The sequence below is a fragment of the Leptosomus discolor genome, chromosome 2, assembly GCF_034619465.1.
Source record: "Leptosomus discolor isolate bLepDis1 chromosome 2, bLepDis1.hap2, whole genome shotgun sequence".
NCBI lineage: Eukaryota > Metazoa > Chordata > Aves > Leptosomiformes > Leptosomidae > Leptosomus > Leptosomus discolor.
The window spans coordinates 23830350-23852954 of NC_141392.1; the positions used below are offsets into that span (position 1 = coordinate 23830350).

Below are 22605 nucleotides of genomic sequence, written 5' to 3' on the forward strand. Positions count from 1 at the left end.
CTTTACTATTAAATGCTGGGCAAGTTTTCAAGACTGGTAATCAGAAATTCCACCTTTTTATTTTGAGGAAAAGCACATGTCATTTTGAAACTAACTGGACAACAAATACAATCACCCAGTGACACATTTATAGATATTTTCAGAGCACAGTAGTATCACATGGTAGTCTGGATGGCTGTAACAGCATTATTAACGCATATTAACAACCTATGCAGGACAAGTTGCCAATCCTAATTAAAAAGGCAAAAATTTGGTATGCACCTAGAATCATATTTGACTCTGAGCAGCAGCTGGCAAGCACCATAATCTCAAATTGCTCCTTGTTAGGAAAGACAAATGATTAAGTACTGATACCAACAAAATTTTGGGCTGGGTTCTGGCCATCTTTGAAGCAGAGTCTGCTTGTCAGAATTGTGAATAACTGGATAATGGCTTTAAATATCAGCTGGCTGCTTTTGGTACTATGCTTGTCACTTTCATTTCTGTTATATGCTGGACAACTCATCTGTAAGGTTTTATTATGCTGCATTTGGTTGTTTTATTCCACCAAACTACAACAGTTTTGGCAGGCAGACAACATACAAATAAAATTATTGCTAATATTACTATCAATGGTGGTATTTGAGGCTACCATGGAAATGTTAACTGTGTTTCAGAATCCAGAATTTAGATGCCATTTAATTCAGATCATCTAGCTGCAGAGCACCATGTGGCACAGCAAAGATGGCCTGCTAGGACCAGTTAGCACAATCTGTTTTCCGTTTAAACTTTATTTTAAGTGCTTCAAAACTACAGACAATGTTTTGAATTACACAGCAAATTATTTACCTTTTTGGTCAGTGAATCATCTGAATCTGATGGCATTCTTGTAGACACATGAAAAATTATTTCCACGGTAGAGGTAGCATAATAGGGTGCCGTTTGTCCTGTGCTGCCATTGCGCTGCAGGCCGCCCATAAACCCACCGTGTGTTGAAAGATCAACCTGATTGATTGAAAGTCATAATTAGAAGAAATTTGGAAAGACAGATGAATAATCAGTATTTAGTTACACATCAGGACCTGGTCAATTTACCACTCTAGAATCTCACAGCCATCCCAAAGAAAGACAAGTCTTCCTCTACGAGTTTGTGATCTTTGCGTTAGATCTGTTTCCCATTCCTGTATTTAACATTTACTACAAGTGAGCACTCTTCACTAGGTACTGAGTTATTAGCTATACGGCTATTTTATCTTCCTTCCAGCAAACAGCAGCAAGGAAGCAAAAGCATTCCGTCATGCGCAGCTGCTCTACGGGCTATGCTTGGCTTCGCATGACCACTCGAAGCATACACCATGAGAAATAACTATGAAGTGCAGAGAAAATACAATCAGAAAAACTTGAAAAGAAATTGAAGATTTGTACATGAAAAAAACCTTAGAAGAAATTATTCTAGAAGATTATTCAGAAGAGATGTCTCTCTGAAGACAAGCCTGTGTCCAAAAGCTTGTTTGCTTTCCCAGCTACATCAGTCTAAGGGAGGATGTTACCCCTCCCTGTAAACCTTGTGTCACTTAAATCCTTAAACATGAAACACAGCTACTATGTATTTCCAAAAAACATAAATGTTCATGTCATTTAGGTCACTGAAACACCATTTCAACAATGCAAACTAAAACCAAATGGTTTTGTCTTTCATAAAGCAGTCCTGTGATTCGGTAAGTGGTCTGAGCACGTGAAGAGCTAAAAGGAGCTAAAAATCAAGGTAAAATTATGCTACAGCTCTTAACGATGCAGAAAGCAGAAATGTCCACTGCAGCACCACCTGTCCACCAGAATCAGGAAGGATGCGTTCATCCAGAAGCGACATGTGGATTTACAGAATTCTGCTAAAAAGGTGACCTTTTAAGTACTGCTAAATATTTTTTAAATTAAAAAATATGCAATGATATAAACAGTTTGTTTTCCATTTACCTATTTTAACTGGCTTACATTGATTTCGTAGGTCTTCAGATCAAGTATGTTAGCTTGCCTAAATTTATGACTATTACCTCCCAGCCCAGTCCAGCAACAAAATCTTCATATGCCTGGCTTCCCCTTGCATTGGACAGTATTGAACATTTGTCCTCCTGTCCTTCTGCAATGTAAAACACTGCAATCTTGTGAGTTTCACGGCTGCAAGTGGATATAAAAAGAAAAAGTTAAGTAAGTTTTAGCTCAAAATCATTTGTTAGATCACCTGCATTCAAAAGCTACGAACAGGTGACCATCTTTAACACTACATGTCCAGTTCTTTTATGCACACAAATACATCACTCAATTTCTGTTGCAGAAATGTATTTTCACCAGTTTTTTTCCCTGTGACCACACCGCAGACTCCACAGTTCAGAGAGCAGAGCCGAGTCTGTTCCTCCTGCGCATCAGCAAAAGAGCTGATGACCAAGTTCCCATTACAGGGCTAATCACTCACATCTGTGCAACCTTGCCAAAGACCGTAAGATTACACAGGTGTTAATGGGAGCATAATTTGACCTATAGAATTGTAATTATAGGGTGAGGATATAGGAGAAAGAAAAAACATTATTGACTTTCAGATCCCAGCTTGAGTTTTACAAGGCTGACAGTGACAGTTGGCTGCTTAGAAGACAAGCTGAGTGGATTTGGTATGAAAATTGTTGGGATATGAGAACATCAGAACTCTGCAACGCTGCAGGCATTTTTCAAATATCTGTATGTCAAGTAATGAAAATAAAACATAATATTCAGAACTCTATTCTGCCACTGCCTGGCTGTAGAGTAGTAGTATGGAGATTACCCCTTAAAATACTGCTCTTGACACAGGGATCATCCTGCAGGAGATAGCCCTTTGTGTGAGTTGAGCAAAGGCCACAAAATAGTTTGGAACTTCTTCCCTCCCCTCTCAGCTAAAGTAAAGTGGAAATAGGTTGCTGTGTCTTATTATTTGTTACTGACTTTGAATTCTGCGTAGGGCCAGTGAAAATAGCTTGTCCATTCAGGCTCCAGACCTCTTTAGAAACGAACAATCCATTTTCTTTGTATTGCTAGCACATGCAATTTCAATAAATTTTTGGTTTTGGTGACACACTTATTCTCTCTTTGGAAACCCTAACCTTATCCATGGCATGTTTAGTAAACATTACCTACCATTGGCGGGAATCCAGATTTTTCAGTTCTCGCAGTAATTTTGAGTTTTTCTTAAGAAGATGAAAGCTTTTTCTATAAATATACAAAAAAAGATGCGAAGGAAAATGCAACACAGTACAGACACAGTATTTTCTCATTCAAATACCTAAAAGAAGGGAATCAAATCAGCATGACTCAAATGATTATTTTAATTATTATTATAAACAATCCACAGATGTCTACTTAAAATAAACACTGAAGCAGGTGTATGTTAAAGTTCAAAAGTATGCTCTGACTACCACCCAGCTATGTAATTCCCACTTTCTGAAGTGTGCACACATTTGGGAGTACCGTAAACATGTTCTGAATCCTCTCTTCCTACCTTCTATCCCAGGAGTTCATTCCCAAGTCATTTAGCAACAGTCGACAGAAATAAAAGGATGCTTGAGGTTCGGCAGGACGTGGTTCTTCTTGATGGGCCACCTTCATACTGAAGTCCGAGCTGCATTTAAATATATGCTCTTTTTCCTGGGCACTCTGCCTTATGAGGGCTTCAGTGATTGCATTCTCTTGGTCGTAGCTCATACCAAAAGGTGGCGGTGATGGCTCATTCAGCTTTCGCTGGGGATGTAAAAGGCATTCAGGACTGGTGTTACCAATCTTTTCCAGCAACTGGTCGAGAGCATCTTCTCCTTCTTCCACGTGAGAAATGTCTTTCTGGGAAATGAAGCGGTGCTCAGGGTTGCCCGAGATCACAAACGCGTTCGTTGTGCTCTGCCACGGCAGGCAGCCCTCCAAAGGTCCATACAACACTCTGCCATCCCAAGAGTACTTCCCTGAGATATCTCTGACAATTACCCTTACGTCCGAGGGGGCTGCTACTGGCTCAGTGTCTGTCGTCTTCTCTGCAGGGATTTGGAGGTAAGATATGAGAGTACTGTCATTGAATACAAAGAGCTGCAAGTTGGGACTCCGGAAGACTTCTGAGGACAGCTCGGAGGACTCCACGTAGGAGTTGTCATGGTTCTCGCTAAGGAGACTGTGGAGAATGGCAGGGCCTCCGCTGAGAGGGTAGTGGCTCAGGTGATTCACCAGGTGAGTCATAACCATCCGCGCCGTTAAAGGTATCAATTCTAAATTCCTCCTCCTTTTTTCTAAAACAATCAATGAAAAGATAATAGATCAATAAGAGCAGCAAAAGGCAATTAAAAAAGCGCATCCGCAAATTTCTGTGATATTTCAGAAGCTTGCCTTAGTCATCCTCCTAATCCTTCCTTTTCAAGAAACTATTTCCAATCACTTTCCAAGAAATTCTACTTGTCACATATTTTTACTTTACCACATGCCCTTTGACATTTAGCATACTGAGACATCCAGGTCTCCACACAACATGCAAGTAGTCTTGCACGTTGATCCCATAATACCCGCTGTCACTAGAGTCTCATCCGGCAGCCTAAGGTGTTTCTCCTGACTACCTCTATTCCCACAATCATCCCCCCAGCAATCGTAGCAAGAGGAGGACAGGGCACAAGCAGCAAAAGGCAAACCAGAGATGCAACTGAAAACCAATGCTTCTCAGTCTTTAGCAGCATGGTGGTAGTTTGTTGTACGAGGCAGAAAGAGACTTTCTGGATCCCAAGATGTTCCCCTCAGCGCAGGCAAATACATCAGTTATTTCATAAACCGATCATGCTCTGAGTTACATCGTGCCTCTGCTTCTCCTACTGGAAAGTTTGTTATTCCAGAATATTACCCCTTTTATAGCCAGAAGACTTCTAATTTCCAGTTTCTTTTCATATTCAGTTTAAAACTTTTTTTTTTTTTTTTTTTTTAAGTTTACAGTGTTTTCCTCTTTCCTTGGTATTTATTATACTTTCTAATGTACTTGTTAAACAACAGGTATATCCCTTTTCAGCCTTTTGCTAGCCCCAAAGAGCTGTAATTCTTCAGCCTCCTCTCATAAAAAAAGGCTATTCTTTTCCTGAATCTCCTGGTAGTAAATCTCTGAATGAATGCCTTTCAAAAACAAGCAAACCAAAGAACTTGTAGAGCACTAACATATCCAAGAGGAGAAACATCTTGTTCTACCTAAAACGACAAATGTACCTGACATGTAACTTTATCTTTCTGCTATTCACAACACGTCCTACTCAGAAAGAAAGCTGTGTGGAATAGTGGGGGTTTTAACCCTTTTGTTAAAACTAAAAGTACATACACAAAACCAAAGACACTAAGCTGTAGGACTGAAAAACAGTACGGTATCAAAATCTGAAAATACTGTTTTAAAGCATCACTGCCAATCCAACATCATTTCGCACAACTTCATATTGCATCTGCACTTTCGATTCCCCTGCAAAAACACGTTAATGCATATTAACATATAAAAGTACTTAAAATGGACATAATTCATAGTTGAACAGCCACTGTTTTAAAGGTTATTTTTAACCAGTGTTGGAAATAAAGATGATCTCTATGATAAACCACTTAAGAGAGAAATTATTTCCTATGTTTGGATGTGTACTTTTCAGTTGACTTTAAAAGGTTAGTAACATAATGTACCTAGATCCAAATAACCTCTTTTCACTTTAGACACAGGTAGATTGTGAATCAGCAGGAATGGCCTATTTATGCAGCTGCAGAATGTGGTCCGAGTCATACATGTTGTTCTCAAATCACTCAGACCAGGCAAATTATCTATGACAATGGAGTCATTTCTACTGAAAAATTCAAGAAGGGCAGCTACATGTTTCTGAAAGAAGTTTGATTGGGGTTTATCTCATTTGTTGAATTTAATTCTATATACTAAATTATAAGTAGTATTAAAGGAAAACCCAGATTCTCCGTCCATCCTATCTCTGTACAAATTTCTCGCTATACAGCACTTCACTGTCATTTTCTTTCTCCTGTGATCTTCATAGAGAGTAATGTCAGCAACTTGAACATCCTATTACAGAAGCAAATTAAATTCATCAAAACAGGGCACTGCCCAGTTTTCAAGGAATCGTTGCTACACACAGGAAGGATAAGCAGGTTTTCAAGGAAGAGATGTAACCTGGAAAGCTTTACTTCTTAGCTGTGGAACATTGATGTGCTGGTCCTCACCATGCTCTGTGAACTCTCTTACCCTCAGCAACAGTGAGCAGGTTGCCCAGATCTGTGGAGGAGTGGCACTGGGCTGGCTCGGAGCTCTTGACATTCCCCAGAGGCAAAAATGGGTCGTAATCACCGGACGAGAGATCCGCCAGACTCAGCACGTAATGGCTTTGCTGAGTATACGTGCTGGAGCCATTCACACAACAGTGCAGAACCTGCAAGTGGACAGGCATGACACTGAAGCAGCAATAAAGTGTACATTACAGTACCCACTTCAACACGTTCAATGAGTGAAAGAGTGAGCCACCATAATTTTTACATTGTGAAGGCCAGGACATGCTACAAAGCCCATCTATGTCTAAATACAGCATTTTTAAAATAACACTCTTCGTCAGCACTTATTTTGTACTTTAACAGCTCACTTCAGGACTTACTTTGTATTTTAACAGCCCACTTCAAATCAAATATTTCCACAAAGATTATTTCCCTGGCTTGCTGTTTTAAGCATTTGAACCTTTTTCTCTTCTCCATGCTCTATCTGTTCTACATTTCTGATCTTATCATCCTAACATTTTGCATTCTTAACTTCTCCTCTGAACGACTTCTGCCCACACTGCAAGTATTCATGACTCTCTACAGCTTCTAAAAATGCTTCTGTGCCTAAGAGGATCTGTGAAAGGCATCTTTAAGTATCTAGACACAACGGAACCCGTTCATTCCTCATACTCACTCTGTAAATATAGTCCAGTAAAGGAGCTTTGGACGTATGTCGATCTTCAAGAACACCAGCAGACACTGGCTCCAGTAGCATTTTCATGGGTAATGCCATACACCAATCCAACAGGCAAAGTAACAGTGAAACTATAAACTAAACAAAAACATGTAACAGTATTTAGGTAAACTCTATTATATTCACCCAAACTTAAAGGTATGAGTTTGAGAGTTTAAAACATGGCTCTGTTTCAAAGCGACTTCATGCAATAACCATCTCGAACAGCACGAAGTGAGAATGGAGACTGCTCTTTTCAGTGATGTACCTTTTTATCTGCTTCCACAGAGGAGTATTCAGCACTCGGCAAAAGAAACGCAATAGTGGCCACAAGGATCTGCATTAAAATAAACAAAATTCCAGAAAGACATTTAACTTTTTTCGCTATAAAGACAGAGCACGAACTTCATTTGAACAGGGTATGAAAAAGGTTAAGCTCTCTTAGGAGCATCTAACTGGCCTTGTAAATCGATGTCCAAGTGAAACAAAAAGTTTTACTGAGCATTTTGGAAATAAGTCACTGCAAACAAGAGAAGTACACTGGTCCTAGGACTACAGCAAGTAAGTCTCCTAACTATGACTGCAGAAGAAAGAAAGAAAAAGTCAGTCACAGTTAAAGTAGCTCAATTAAGGAATTAGAGAATTAAGGCAACTTTGCATATGATTTCTATACAAACATTTTAAAGAAGCTGACGTACTTCAGTGATTTTTCTGGACAGAGAGGATTCATACTTCTGAAGCTTTTGCCAGTAGGAAACCAGCAGCTGAAGAACATCACAGGCTACCTGAGCTACCACTTTATTAGAAAACTGGAAGAGAAAAGGTGATTAAAAGTCAAATAAAATATCCAGATACAATGCATTCAGTTTTTCTACATTTTAAGTTATTTTGCATCTACGCAAACAATCAAAAAGGTTACTGTTGCAAAATCACATTATCAGCATTAGGAAATGACAGGCTTGACATTATCCATGTAATCTTAACTCAGCCTGTTGTGGAGAGAGTCTTTAGGTACACAATCACATGCCGGTTTTGCAAATATTTTGCACTTTTGCGTAGGATACCACGCTGGCCCCAAGGAAGAATTGTGCATATCCCCTGAACCAACCCTAACCTGTGATACTTGCTCACTGAAGATAATGAGCCACTCATTCCATGCAAAGGTTCAGAATTGGGAGGCATCTTGTCAAAGACTGACAAGCCTGTATCACTAATACTATGCACAAAGTCCCAAGCAGTTGTGTGTTAAGCAGCATCCTGTCACCACTTCAAGCAATGAAGACAAAGCAGCAGATTGCGTTCCGTGGAATCAGCAACTACTAAAAAAATGAAAACACCTTTCTCTATACAATGCTTATTGATTAGAGACTGTCAGAGTAATACCTTCAGCGTCACACCGATGACATTGATTGCTTCCTTCACTTGGGGATGGTTTGTGCACTGGGTTAGTTCTTCACATATCCAAACTCCAAGGCCACAAATGGCTATGCATCTTTTTTAAAAGAAAAAGTGGTTTTGTCAGAAGTTTTTGACTATTTAGTGGAAAAAAAAAAAAAAGAAAGAGAAAGACATGCACAAAGATGCGATCTCTCTCCTCTCACAGAAGTCAACACCTTCATGGCACAGAGTGGACCTCATCTTAATAGGGCTAAAGTGAAGAACTCACCTAAATAGGATCAAACCACAAGGCAGTAGTAACAACCCAGCTGTACAAGCACAAAAATAAGCAGTAAGAAAGACTCTCCCATTTTCCCATTTCTTTACTCAATATTTTACCTTGCAGCTTCACTTGGCTCCTCCGTAGCATTCTTCAATAAAATATTTATGAGGTAACACTAAAATAATAAAATAAGTTAGAATAAGCATCTTTAATAAGCATCTACTTTATTTAAAGTTGTTTAATTTTGACATTATTAGATGTGAAGTAACTTTAATTCTTAGTCTATTCTTAAAGCATTTTTACCTCATGCCAATTTTATTTTGTCAAGGGAGCAATACTTACTGATTACAATTCAAATATACAAGCCCCTGTGGATAAATCTAATCCACCTAAAAGTCACACACAGGCACCAAGACAGAAATCAATTCATTTTCAGTGTTGATGGGTATTTACTAACAATGAGTGGTGATCACTTGATAATACAAACTATAGTGCTGAGGTTTGAAGCAAGCCATGTTATGAAAAATGTAGTGTATTTTTTAGTACAGAAAAGACACTTTTAAAATTGAGACTATTTTAACACACCTCCAGTGACTCTCCAAGGCCTGAGGAAGAAAGCAAGAACAGAAGCCATGCTTTGCACCCTCTCCAGTTCTACCTTCTCAGGCCACATGAGGAATTCAAGCAATTCCTCCTCAGCTATACCTAATTTTGTGCAGTGGATCAACCTGGTGCCTCAAGCTTAACAAAGGCAATGGAGGCTTGTGTGAGGGCAACCATTCGGGCAGGTTTCACCTGCACGTGATGTTCCATTTCACCTTTGTCAGGTCTTTGGAGGAGGGTGCATGTGATTTTTCCCCTACAAGATTATTGTTGTGAATTACATTACAAAGTTTTCCATCCCATGAAGCAATTCATGTCTTGAGGTGTCCCCCTGAAACTAATTCCCAGGGAAAAACTATTCACATAAGATGATGGTTCTAATAGTGGGATTTTCTTAGTATTTTACTATCATATCAATAAGGCAAAAAATATCTCCCCTGATGCACACTCCACATCTCTTATAGGACACGCTGATAGATACAATGAACGGACACTTTAAATAATACCACCAACATCATTTAATGAATTGACCTGACAGGCATCTGGCTGGAAAATACCATATTTGATCATTGCCAGTTCACTCTCCTTGAAAATAAAATGTAATTTGCAGTATCTAAGCTTTGTTAATTTCATGGTACACATTAAGCAAAGCAATGCTTATCAAATAAGTACATATAATGTGTGCAGCTGGGGGGTTTTGAGGAGAAGGGGTTTATTTTTCAAACAAAAGTAAGAATGAAGTGACTGAATACTAAAAACGTTAGGTTACCTAAGGATTACTAAAGAAATGTGACTTTACCTTCACGTCTGCAGTTCCCGCGATGATCTCACCGGCTTCTGAAATGGGCCGCAACAGCGGGATTTCTTGGTAGATATTTGGAAAGCAAACAAGAGAACCAAGGATGGTGTGAGCTTCTGAACGGGGAGCCTAAGAAAAAGTAAACAAAAACATTCATTAAAAAAACCTTCATAAAGTTATGAAAATGACATAAGCCGTGAGGCTAGTGTGCATCACCATAGGTCCTAAGTGTGCTGTATTCACAATGCAGCTCTTAGTGTCCTGAGGAACATGTCCCAGCAGCTTCTCCTCTACAGCTACAGCAAAAGCTGCATGAAAGCGGTGGCTAGCACACACTTACCTGCCCATGCTTTTTGCTGCTCTCTTGCTCTGCTCTTTTTCTGAGGCTGAGCTTCTCCTCCAGCTGGGACCTGGCCCCACTCCTAGGCATATTCTACATTTTTAATACCTCTTCTGTCATTACACAATCCACCTATCAGTGATTTGGCGTCAATAAAAAATACAGAACAATCTAAAGAAAAGCTGAGTGAGAGTTTTAAGCACTAATCCAGCACTACTATTAGCCGATCGTGTGACACAGAGGACAGCACAATGCACTCAAACTGACTGTATACATGATAAAAATGCACAGAGAGATTCTTATGTCAATAAAACCATCGAAAGCAACATGGCATGAGCTATAAATGCATTAACTACTGCCATATAGTCTCATGTAATGTTGAAAATGCAATGCATGCTAAGTTTTGTGCCTGGAGGAGAAATCGAAGGTAGCGTTGGTGTTGGGTTTTTTTCCCCCATGGAAAGTTGAGTATTCATTTCTTGTTAGCACTTTGAGCTTTGGATCAGTGATCAGGCTGACCATTTTTTTTAAAGAGATGTCAGAAAATTAATGGCTGTAAACTCTTTGAGGGATGATGGAAAGAGTGTGGCTAGACTCACCATTTCAGTTCTGTTGAAATACAAGGGGGCTGTGTCCCTGTGCAGGGCCACCTGCTCAGCCCCACAAATGTCAAGAGCAGCAGCAAAAGCACTTGGCCAACATGGACAGAAAGGTCTCCCTTGAATGGGCATTTCATGTACAACAAAGGTTTCCTGGTTTTCACAGGATTGCCGGACCTTTACCCTTATTTTGTCATCCCATCACTGATTTGCTACTTTACTTATCCTTCATTTAATCAATTAGAATCACATCCCTATTAGTGTTGTTATTTAGTAAGAAATTCTGTATTATCAAAAAAGTTCCATATTTTTAATATTTGCTCACTGAAAAGGACTAATGAGATCCTGAAATCCAAGTCCTGCTTTTAGCACACAGGCGTGCTGCAGTATTAGTGAGGATATGATTTCTCACACTTTGGCCTTTTGATGAAACACCTTTGCAATACTAGTATGTCACCTTATCCCACAATTTCACACATCAGCTGCCATGGTATCTGCCCCAAGAGCCCCGTTTCACATTGCACTAATGAGACAACACCTGTTAGAGTGGAGACATCCGAACCTCGTTAGTGAGCGCGCACTCCCAGGGGACAGGGCACTGGGCATTGCCATACTCACCTCCAGCATGTCTGTGCTCAGAACCCTGGCCGCTGCAGTAATGAAGTCTCCTATCAGCATTGTAAAGCCAGGTAAGCCCAGGAAGAAAAACCAAGGTGGGCAGTGCTTTATGACGGTATTTAAGACATCCTGAAAGAGAAATTACCTGTTTGAGAAGAAATAAGCAAAGAAAACAAAAAAACCCAAAACCAAACGAGAGAGTTTGAGAAGATTTAACTTTGCGATTCACCAGGTCCATGCTAATCACGGTGATAACTCACATAGCCACACAGCTTCATGTCTAACCAATTGACAAGTAACAACCACTACTTTCTGCTGCAGATATATTCAGTAGGAAAAGTGCATTTTGTACTCTTAAACTCCTGTTATGCTTCGTGTCAAAGCATAACTGTTCTCCCGCTAAATAAGACTTTGAATTAAAAACATTCAAACCATTAATCAATTTCAGATGAAGCATTATACTACTCCAAATGAGCTATTTCGTAAAAATCACATTACTCAGAATTCTGTAGCCATAAACCCATGAGATGGCACAAATGACTGCTGCCTTTGCCCTGAAGGAGCTCAAGGCAGCAGCTGACAGCAGGTGGCTTACTACTGTCAGGCTGCTCCAGCACATAGGGGATTTTTTAGCTCTTCTGGACTAGTTGAGAAATACAGCAATGTCAAATGCAGGAAGCGATCATACATAGCACGGTAAAACAGTTAATCTATGCTAACCAGATTATTCTAAGTCACTATTCTTCTGCATAATTAAGGCAGCAAATATAGATAAGCCGGGGGGGGCGAATTTTGCAGAACTGCCAAAGGAACAAAGGGTTGGGTTTTTTTTGTTTTGAAGAGGTAGCACTATATCTGTAAGAATAGACCACCAGCCACAGCTTTGTTCTCACCATTACCCTGTGATACAGAGCACATTCGAGATAAGCATTTCAACTTTAATCCTTCCACATTCCAATTCTTCACAGTCTCTCTAAATCAGAGCAAAGTTCCTGTATTTAAGTTAAGATTTCCTTCCTACAGGTTTCAGCAGGTTTAAAATTAGGCACAAAAATCTATGTAATCCTTACCTGCAACATTATATTTGCTTAAGAATTAGATAAAGCTATTCCTATATTAGGTAGAAAATTATTTTTCTTCTCACTAAAATTTCAAAGAAAAGCTGCAAACGAAAACCATTTCAATGTCCATCTTTACTGGTTTTATGATGTGTTAAAAAAGGCTTGAACTTAAATTTAGTCCCAGAATGTGTCCGTATGCTCCATTTCTACATCAGAACCTAAAGCAGCCAAACTCCTTTTTTCTCTATATGAAGATATGCTTTAACACCACTAGTATTTTCTCAAAGCACTGCTAAACACCTGGACACAACCTATTTAGCATTCTAAGTATTTAAAGCAGTAACATCATATGAAATAACTATTATATATTTTAAATAAATAATCTTAGTTTTTAACATAGTAGCAGATAATGCTTTCACTTTCCTGAATAAGCTAAAATGCCACTCAAGTTAATGTTTAAACTAGTTTTAATCACTTCCTTTGATACATTTTAAAGTCAATATCAGCGAATGCAAACATTCAAAAAGAGGGAGCAGATGGATGCAGCAGCTCATAAAGTGGGTGGTAAACTCACACTCTGAGCAGAACAAAAGACCCACCTTTTTATAATTAAGGGTCTGATTAATGCACCGGGCCCCTCACAACGCAACACACCTGTAATTACCAATGGAGCTAGGTACTGCGATGTGTTTGGTCTCTGAATAATTGGGCATCAAACTACAGAGCAGCAGATGGGAGTACACTTCTGTTGACATATGCCACAATAAAAGAGCCTGTGCTAACCTGGCCTGAAAGGTAGCAGAACGCCGGAAGTACAAAGACCTGCTACAAACAACAGTGCTAACTCCTGTCCTCGCTCCATCAATCCCATCTGTTAAATACCACTGTAACGACCATCCGGCTTCATCGGCTCTCAAATACGGTCACTGTATAGAACACTTAGAAAACAAGGATAAAAAAGTAATTGCAAACCCATTACTTTAGTATATTAACACCTGTGAGTTTACAGCACAGCATAACTAACACAGGTTTAACAAATGCTGTGACAACACACACATTCCAAAAAGCTACAAGAATGTGGTTGCGTGGATCTACTTGCTGTTTATGAGGTGTACTACTACTAAAACCAAAAACAAACTACTTTTGAAAAACTTACTATGAAAAGTTAATGAAATAATCCTCAATTTCTCTTTTTTTTTTAATGTAGCTTCAAACCGATGAATACACAGCACAGCTGATGTGCTGCGGTGATACAATGCACTGTACGTTGCTAACTTCTAGCAGTTACAAGTGCATAAGAGCCCAAACAAAACAGTGTTCAGCCTAGCTTTCCATTAGTTTCCACTGCCACGTTTCATCTCAGGCATTTCAGTATAAATCTGTGATGGTTTGAATGACTTTATCTAAATTAATACAAAGTAGAATATGTCCTGACTACGATACTGTTGTTCTACTTGAGCTTACCCCAAACAGAATGGCCAGGGAAGGAACCACACCCCAGAAAGGCTCTTCCAGGTACCGTTGGGCAGTTTTGCTCCCATTTCCCAACTAGCCCACTTTCCCGCACAACCCAGCTTAACAATAAAAGCGTGATTTCACGCAGTAATTCAGTAGCATTGCGAGCTTATCGGAAGATTCGGGCTTATGAGAAAGCAACCAAGTGAGAACATATGTCCTATCAGTGATATTGCAAAAATCAGGTAATTCAAACAGAGGCAAGTTATTTCCTTCCCTTCAAAGCACTGTTCTATAAATGTAAACTCTGTTCAGCAGCTTACAGCCTAGTAAATGAATCACTTTAATTGAATGCTATGTACACAGTAACTGGAAAAACACAAGCAATAAGAAAAACATATGGTGATGGCAAGAGAAATTGGTTTATTCATTCTGTACAGTGTTGTTTCTTTACTTCTTTCATAATTGACCTTTAGAACGATAAATGTGTAAAATAATTTTGGTTTATTACTGCTCCAAACCTTTCAGCAATTACACAAAATGAAAATTTAAAAGGAAGTATTCATTCTGGAAGCATTTCCATTGTTTACATAATTGCACAGCTATAATTTAGTGTTCATGTTGTTAAAGAAAAGTGAAAAAAAGGACCATTATGGACTATTTCAGTTCAAAATGATGCTCTGTAGTGTTAAAAATGGGGAGGAGGGGAGAGAAGGGGGCAACCACATGCATGCCTTTCTCAAATTCATTAACCCTATAAATGGCATATTTCAGTATAGGTTAATCTAGTAACCCAAATAATAAGGTCATAAACATCCACTGAGCAAGCAAAAAAAAATTATGCAAGTTCACTGAAAGGTCAATTACAAAAATATTCTTCACCTAATTTTTGTTCAAGCTTTCGCAGATTACAGGTGTAACCAAATAGCCTACCATCTGCCTTCATCACATTCCCAATTGTCCCTCAACATGAACAACATGGATTTTTCACTTAGAGTTCACTCTGTTCTTCAACAAGAGACACCTCATTAGGGGCTGAAATTTACAGCATGGGAAAGATTATTAATTTACACAAGATTTAAGTGGTAAATCCTCCATGTTTTATTTCAAAGGAACAAATGCTTCCATTTACTTATTCCAAGTTCTCCTAGCTATTATTACATTTTAGGTAAGAGCTAACTTATCAAAAATAAGTTCCAATAAAAATGTATGAAGTATTTTGATACCCTCAGAAAGCACAGGATTAATTTGTCAGAAAAATCTATCTCAATCTGGCATTTAAATTGAACCTCTAAAAAAATCTGTATTTGGTAAAGTATCTTGTGACCGGAACGCAATAAGGAGTGACATTAAAAACCAGAATAACACTGCATTTGTAAAAGGTGGATAAGGTTATCCACAAGTGCTAAAGATGACAGATTACTGCATAAGTCACCTGCCTGTAATTGCTCTTTCCCCTCTAAACTACAGTAGAGAGCGCTCTCTTTTACACTGTGTTAATAATGAAAAACCCCACCCCAAAGCCCTTGTGCTGCCAGAGAGGTGCTCAGACGCCCCATTAACAGAGATCAGACAAATATATGAAGTGAATAGGATTTTAAGTTTCTCCCCTTTTAGAATATGTTTGATATTTTCACAACCTAGGAGATCATTTGGATTAAGTAGACACTACAAACAGGAAGAAATATTTTAAGTTCATGCACAAAAAGAGGGAGAAAATCATAGCCATTGGAAGAAAGTCACAAGAAACCAAAATATGGGAATCTAAGTCTTACTAGACTATATATGATTATTTTCTTTTAAATGGCAATCTGAAAAGGAATCTAAAATGCGTTATGGTTTCTGAAATGCTGTATGACTAATGTGCAACATTATCAGACAGAAATCCAGGCAAGAAGTACTTATTCCACAGCATACAAAAGCAAAGCTGCTCATTTATTGTACCTTTAATGCTCTACCCGGCTAATACATGTCTCAGTGAACAGTACTAATGGCTGAGCAGTCCAGAAGCTGTATACCGCTCCTCACTGTTGAATAAGAACTTAACAGAAAGATATAAAAGCTCACAAGTACTTTTTAAATTTGAACTTCAGATCAGTGTTACTACAAATAGGTAATTAATATGGCTTCTCCAGTAGCAACTCTACCAAAAAATGCTTCATATTATAAATTAGCCATCTCTCATACAAAGAGCTATAGCCAGTGTTTCTACATAAGCTTACTACATAACTGGTGTAGCTTCCTTCCCATAATTAGCACCATCTTATTGATAGAGTATTTCATCTAAGTCATCCTTTTACTACTAAAAGGAATCAAGCTGAAAACATAGCTGTTAACTTCTCTGACTACAGCTGGGCTACGTTCTGCAGGCAGTGCAGTCTGCATGTGCTGAAATTTAATCACCAAGGACATCTGTCCGCTCATTTGGATTTGGGCTTTGTTTTTTTTCCTTCCATATTTGAAGGTTGTTCTGCCCTTAACATCGCAAAACTCGAAAAAGCCATCAGCATAGTCTCTTTCCTTGTCTATTAGCTGTCCTTTCCACAGAGGATTTCTTAAGTCTATACTTTCTATTATGTTCCTTAATATCTTCTTTTATAAATATGAGCACTCTATTGCAAAGATACTCTGGCAAGCCACTATGATAGTACATTTAATAAACTTATTTGTTAAAACTCACTCCAAAAGTCAAGTCAGGAATATAACTAACCTGTTAGCTCACTTTTCAGGTAACCTCTGACCACTGGACAAAACCACAATGGCACATGTTGTCACTAGGTTACACCAAGCTCGTTAACTGATGCTAAATCCTTGGTTGTACAGTGAGACTTTCTTAAAAAATGACAGTAAATGGCTGGGGATTTGAAACTTGAAAAATATTGAAAACGTGCCTCTTCTTTTACAGTGTAACTACAAGGTAAGCACCTAACTTGCACTGCATTCTCTTCTCAAAGAGCGCAAATTGAGAAAGAAATAAGACAGTGTCACAAAAATCCAAAAGTTTTAGGAGAAAAACACCAGTAATCTAGAAGGATTATTTAAGTACGAAAAGTACCAGAATTGAGGAATCAGAATTATCTTGATATTTGCTTTTCTGAGAAGGGGGTTGAATAGTGTTAGTAGTATTTTGGAATAATTTTTGGTACTTCTGTTCTTCAGCAAAACCAAGGAAGCTATGAAGCAAGGAGATGCTTATGGACTTTTTCAAGTTCATGAAGCAAAAATTGCTGCTACACTAAGCAACCAGTAGAAATAAGAAGACATTTCCTTTCCCATCTTAGGTATTTGTAAGATCTGTGCATTGCGGTATTAGACGTTGGTTTAATTTAAAAAGTTATATTTATTGTCCATATCAAAAGCCATGTAGTTGCAATCACTGGAATAGGGGTTTTTCAACCATCAGTCCCACCTAGCAGCACAAGGCAGCTATGCCTACCCAAACTGCAACAGACAATCCTGTGGCATCTCCTAAATATCACACCTCAACAACATTTCACAGTTTTTCCATAATCTGAACTACCTCCACTAACCCACGACATAGCAGTGAACATCCAAATTCACTTTCCTTCACACTGGAGGTCAGGAAAGGGGGGTGGTGAGCCTCCGTGAACTTCATTCATAAAAAACCCTGTAGGATAAAAATCCAGGCTCACTACAGCCTCAGAAAAACACCCACTGACCTGACTGGTACAGGGGGGAAATCATCATCCCACAGGTGGTCACTTGCCCCCCCAACCTCAGGCCCCTTCACGAGCTGCAAGTAACTGCACACAACTGAGAGCTACTCCATCTTGCCGTTTATGCAATGACTTCTCTCACCTGAAAAGGTGATGCAATTGTTGAGGAGAATTGTTCACTTCCTCATACAGAGATGTTTGTTGTTAGACACTTCCACATGGACAAATTAGATGCAGCTCATTACCTCGCTATCTCCTTTCTCATCTGCTAAGCTAATTGCTACATCTTGAACTCAGAGTGCCATGGGAGCTTTCTACAAAATACACCCTTACATTGCTCTTTTATATACCCCAGGAGACAAGTCTGCAAAGTTAGGCTGCACTTGCTGGGAATAATAATGTATTAATTTACAACCATATTAAAAAAATGTATTTTGTTTTTCTGTCAACACCAATACAGCAGAAATTTTATACATTCATTTCCTTAAGGGAGGAGCAGAAAGAAAAATATATTTCAAAAAGAAACATTTCTGATGCTAACTGAAATATTGATAAGCACGTTCAGGCTAAAGAGGTTTCTGACTGTAATTTTTTAAAATTATGTAGCCACCTAAACAGCTCTTTTAAAGCAGCCAACATGATTTCCTGGAGTTGGTCGACCTTTCTGTTGCTTTTCCCCATAAATTTCAGAGTTGCACTAGTCATACACACAGAAGGAAAATTCCTTTGTGAGAACCCCCCACTCCTTTCCCCTGTTAATGTTCCTTAAGAGCAAGAAATTTATGCTTGTGCTTAGCAAACAAAAACAAACAATCTGTGCTAAAAAAAACTGCCAAAGTTTATTTTGGTATGCAATAACTGGAGTCCTAGAAACCATGCTTTGGTGGGGGGAGATTCTGCAGTGCTAAGAAAAACTGGGATCCATGTCCCAGTGATCCTTTTGCCCCATGATATTGCACCCTCTATGCTAAGAGGTTTATCAGGTAACAGCAAAAATCCCTGAGAAGCCCAACACACACAAAATCAGTACCGGTACTGTGTCGTGGTCATTATACACTACCCTATTTCTTACAGGAAGCTGTGAGACCCTGTGACAGCAAAGTACTTCGCAACAGACACTTTACACTTTGCTGTTTGCAGGTCTCAAGGGAGGTACTTCTGCCTCGTACAACACATTCCTGCGTTTGTGGTGACCCTCTGCATGCAAATTGTCTGACTACTCTCAACACCCACCAAGCACCTTGACGCTAATCACACTGGAAATGCAGAAACAGGTATAAGGATCGTGCTTCATATCAACACGGTGCACGAGAATCCAGGCTCCAAAGCACCATGAGTTAACACCCCAACCAGTTTCACAGCTAAGGAAAGCAAAACTGGAAAGCCACTAACACAAGAAAAACCTCGTGGTCAAGTGTGCCACCAAGAGGCAAGAAAAGGAAACCCGAGAGAGGCAAGGAAGAACAAAAGAGCAGCATCAGTATACAAAATATCTGGGAAACCCTGGAACGATGGGCAACGTGGGGTCTGCCTTCACTACGCAACGTGGGGTCTGTTTTCACTTTTTCGTCTTTAACTTCTGGATTGTAACTCTGCACAAGGACTGAAATCCTGCGTGCAACAAAGGAAGAGGCTTAAAATCTGGGGAACTGTTATTAACACCAAAACGCAATAAACAGGGTGAGAAACAGTTCAACAACAACCAGCTCTACATTTTAAATGTCTCCCAGCTTCAACATAGGAACTAGCTCTCCAGGAAGCAGTCAGCTTTCAAAAAACTAAAGCACCCTTTAGTTTAGAGTAAAGGAACTGCCGACAGCTGAACACCTCTGAAAATCTGGCCATTTAATGGAAACGTGTAGATGAAAACAATATAAGTCTTAAAATTACTGACATTTTCCATTCTGATGGCCCTGTGTTGGCAGCAGCTGCTATACTGATTTAAGGGTCTTATTTTTTCCAAATGTAAAAGTGACATTTTTATTTATTTATTTATTTTTTAATCTGGTCTACATCACACTTCAAAGATTCTTCAGCAAACTGTGTGTTCTATGTGAGAGAATTTAATGCTGTGTTGTTTTTAACATTCAGGGGGTCTGATCACAGTGGGTGTTACCACAGTCTTTTTTTTTCATACGGGAAATGAAGTTACTCTGTACACCAATGTTAAACTGTCCAAAATCTGAATAGCATATGTGACATAAAAGAGTAACGAGCTCTTCATTACTCTCAGGTAACATACTGAGAGTGGCAAAAAAGGGAGTTTCCACTACACTTTTATTTTCCCCCGTTTGTGCTTTATAAACAGTAGATGCTTACAGTTTTTCCCAAGTTCCAGCAGCAGCTGGGACTCTTAGGGTTTTCCAGAAGAAAACCCTTTCCATTCTACTCCCCCCTGGCTCCCATTATCTATTTAAAAGGAGGACTTTCCAAATGCTCTAACTTTTCAGGAGGGGAACTGAGACCCAGAGGGTAAGAGTCTGGTAACAATTCATTATCTCTCTCTTTCATCTCAGAAATAACCAAACCTGTGCCAGTCTCTTCCTGCTGGCTTACTAAAGGCCTAGAAACAGCTCTCTGAGGAAGCAGAAGTGACCACTCCACTACAGGATCTGCAAAGCAGCCCCTGTGCCCTCTGCCGGCATCTGCAGCACAGCTCTCGCCATTGCTCTCAGATTATTTCTTTTAAGGAACAAAACGCACTCCTACAGCTATAAAAACATGGAGGTGTTTTTAGATATTCTCTATTTTGTCTAAAGAGGATTTCTTAAGAGTTTTTCTGAGTATTTAGCTGTTTCCGTGGCCCAATAATCTTCTTATAACTCGACAGATTAAGTCTTTTCTCCATCTCCTATTGAATACTTAATTCATTAGGCCAACCCAGGACACAAGGACCTAGAAAAAACATTTATCCACAAAACCTGAACATTTTGGCAGCACCTCTTGGTTACAGTGACAAGATAATCTTCTGTCTCAGTTCTCCCTTCACTCCCCTTTGCACTGGTATGACAGTTATAAACATCCCCAGAAGGACTAATCTTGCAGGGGAAAAGTCTGGAGAGGACAACATTAATTCCAATTTTTAAGGATGTCCTTGCAGGCAAGAGCACAGGGCATGCAAAGGGGTGTGCTGAGCACAGACACTGTTCATAAATAACCAAAAGCTCTTCACAGCCCCTTTTGCCCAAGATCCTGTCTCTACCATTTTATCTCGTGATAGAAGGTAAAAACACCTTTAACATGAGCTGGGAATAACCGCTGTCTCCCTGAAGTTGTAAATAATGTGAACAACAGACCAACTCCAGCGACTGCTCTGGAAGTACTGACTTCACAGCATCACAGTTTGTACAGGAACACGGTAGGGCTGTTGGACACACAGGGCTCCTGCTTTGGCAGAATCAAAGTTTAAACACACTGGTCAAACACACAGTGCAGCCCAAGGTTTAATATCAGCTGCATGTTTCAGCATTTTTAACATGATCAGCTTGACCCAGCTGCTCACCATGAAGTGCAGGTGGAGAGAAACTCATGACAGATTATTCCTCAGAAGTGTCAGGAAAGAGAAAAAGAAACATCAACAAGTGTCTGTGATGTGGTTGTCATAATAAGTCCCACAGAAGTAGCTGCTCCTTAAAATTTATAACTGAGAGCGCAATTAGAAAGTTAGGACTGGGTAATCTAACAGGTACAGATCAGGCTACACAGGATAATTTCACGCAATCACTGTTGCAAAACATTTCTTCCTTTCTGCTTCAGATTGTAAAATACGAAAATAGGGACATTTCCACCACCACACAGTAATAAATGTAATTTTTTTTATCAAGTAAAGCTTGTACCTGGTCTTCACTTGTCAAGCCAAGGTGCATCACAAAATAAAAATGAACCAGGAAATCAGAATTTGGCAGAACATCTTGACGCCTAGTCATCATAGCACAGATCAGCCTATATGCCTGAAGTTTGCCTTCCTTGTATTCATTTGGCAGGGTGGTTGCCTGATAAGAGAAAAAACCTTGTATTATGACTTTTGTTCTAGTAGCCAGCTAACACAAAACTATCTTCAGTAGATTTTCCATAAAGCAAATCTATTCCATACATTTATTAAAAAAGATTTGAGTTCAATTAACCTTTGGAGGGTATTCAGTGATTGTGAAAATTAAAAATAACACAACTAAACCTACACAAATTCAGTACCGATACAGAAGAAAAAACTAATGTGTAAAAATTATAGAAACAACTCACCTTGAACAACCATGATGCAAATATTCTGAGAGGAGGAATCAGGACAGGAGGAGAAGGAGTAGACTGATTATCTACACTTATAGCAAGGTTGTCCCGTATCTAACATTTATAAAAGATGACAGTTAATAAAACTGATAGCTTACTTCAATAATGTTCTTTATTTCTTATTACTACTTTTTCATTTCATTTACTTTAAGGCACTACACTCTGTGCTGTACAGAGTTCCTACTTAAGCCAAAACTACCAGGAAAGCTTGTCCCATACTGCTTCCCCTTGGCCTAAGCAAATATTACCACTTTAGTTCACACCATGGGCTTTTACACTGAATACCAATGTTTGTGGTATTCTATTCTAAAACTCTATTTTCTTTGCTACTGGTTCCTCACCCCATTTAAGTTAACTAATCTAAATTGTCTTGTCATTGAGCAGGAACTTTCTCTACTGGGGATACCTACAGGAAATCAAACAAGGTTAGCTTTCTTTATAACAGACTCCTCCAAATCTCATGCTTACAGTCTCATGCTAATACCGAACCAAATTTAATAATAATTTTTACAACAAAAGACAAA

The 22605-nt window shown here is 39.1% G+C and overlaps 1 protein-coding gene across 2 annotated transcripts in view; it reads right to left on the bottom strand.

Moving 5' to 3' along the window:
- RALGAPA2 (Ral GTPase activating protein catalytic subunit alpha 2) overlaps positions 1 to 22605 on the bottom strand; it is a 129153-nt gene that overhangs the window by 59787 nt on the left and 46761 nt on the right. For both annotated transcript variants that reach the window (XM_086460756.1, XM_086460755.1), the window contains 14 exons: positions 22037 to 22135; positions 21634 to 21789; positions 11605 to 11733; positions 10048 to 10176; positions 8762 to 8820; positions 8369 to 8477; positions 7684 to 7794; positions 7254 to 7322; positions 6947 to 7084; positions 6248 to 6431; positions 3506 to 4277; positions 3145 to 3216; positions 2031 to 2154; positions 829 to 984 (listed from right to left, as the gene is read on the bottom strand). In XM_086460756.1, coding sequence (XP_086316882.1) covers positions 829 to 984; positions 2031 to 2154; positions 3145 to 3216; positions 3506 to 4277; positions 6248 to 6431; positions 6947 to 7084; positions 7254 to 7322; positions 7684 to 7794; positions 8369 to 8477; positions 8762 to 8820; positions 10048 to 10176; positions 11605 to 11733; positions 21634 to 21789; positions 22037 to 22135 — 2307 coding nt within the window. The remainder of the gene's footprint in view (positions 1 to 828; positions 985 to 2030; positions 2155 to 3144; positions 3217 to 3505; positions 4278 to 6247; positions 6432 to 6946; positions 7085 to 7253; positions 7323 to 7683; positions 7795 to 8368; positions 8478 to 8761; positions 8821 to 10047; positions 10177 to 11604; positions 11734 to 21633; positions 21790 to 22036; positions 22136 to 22605) is intronic.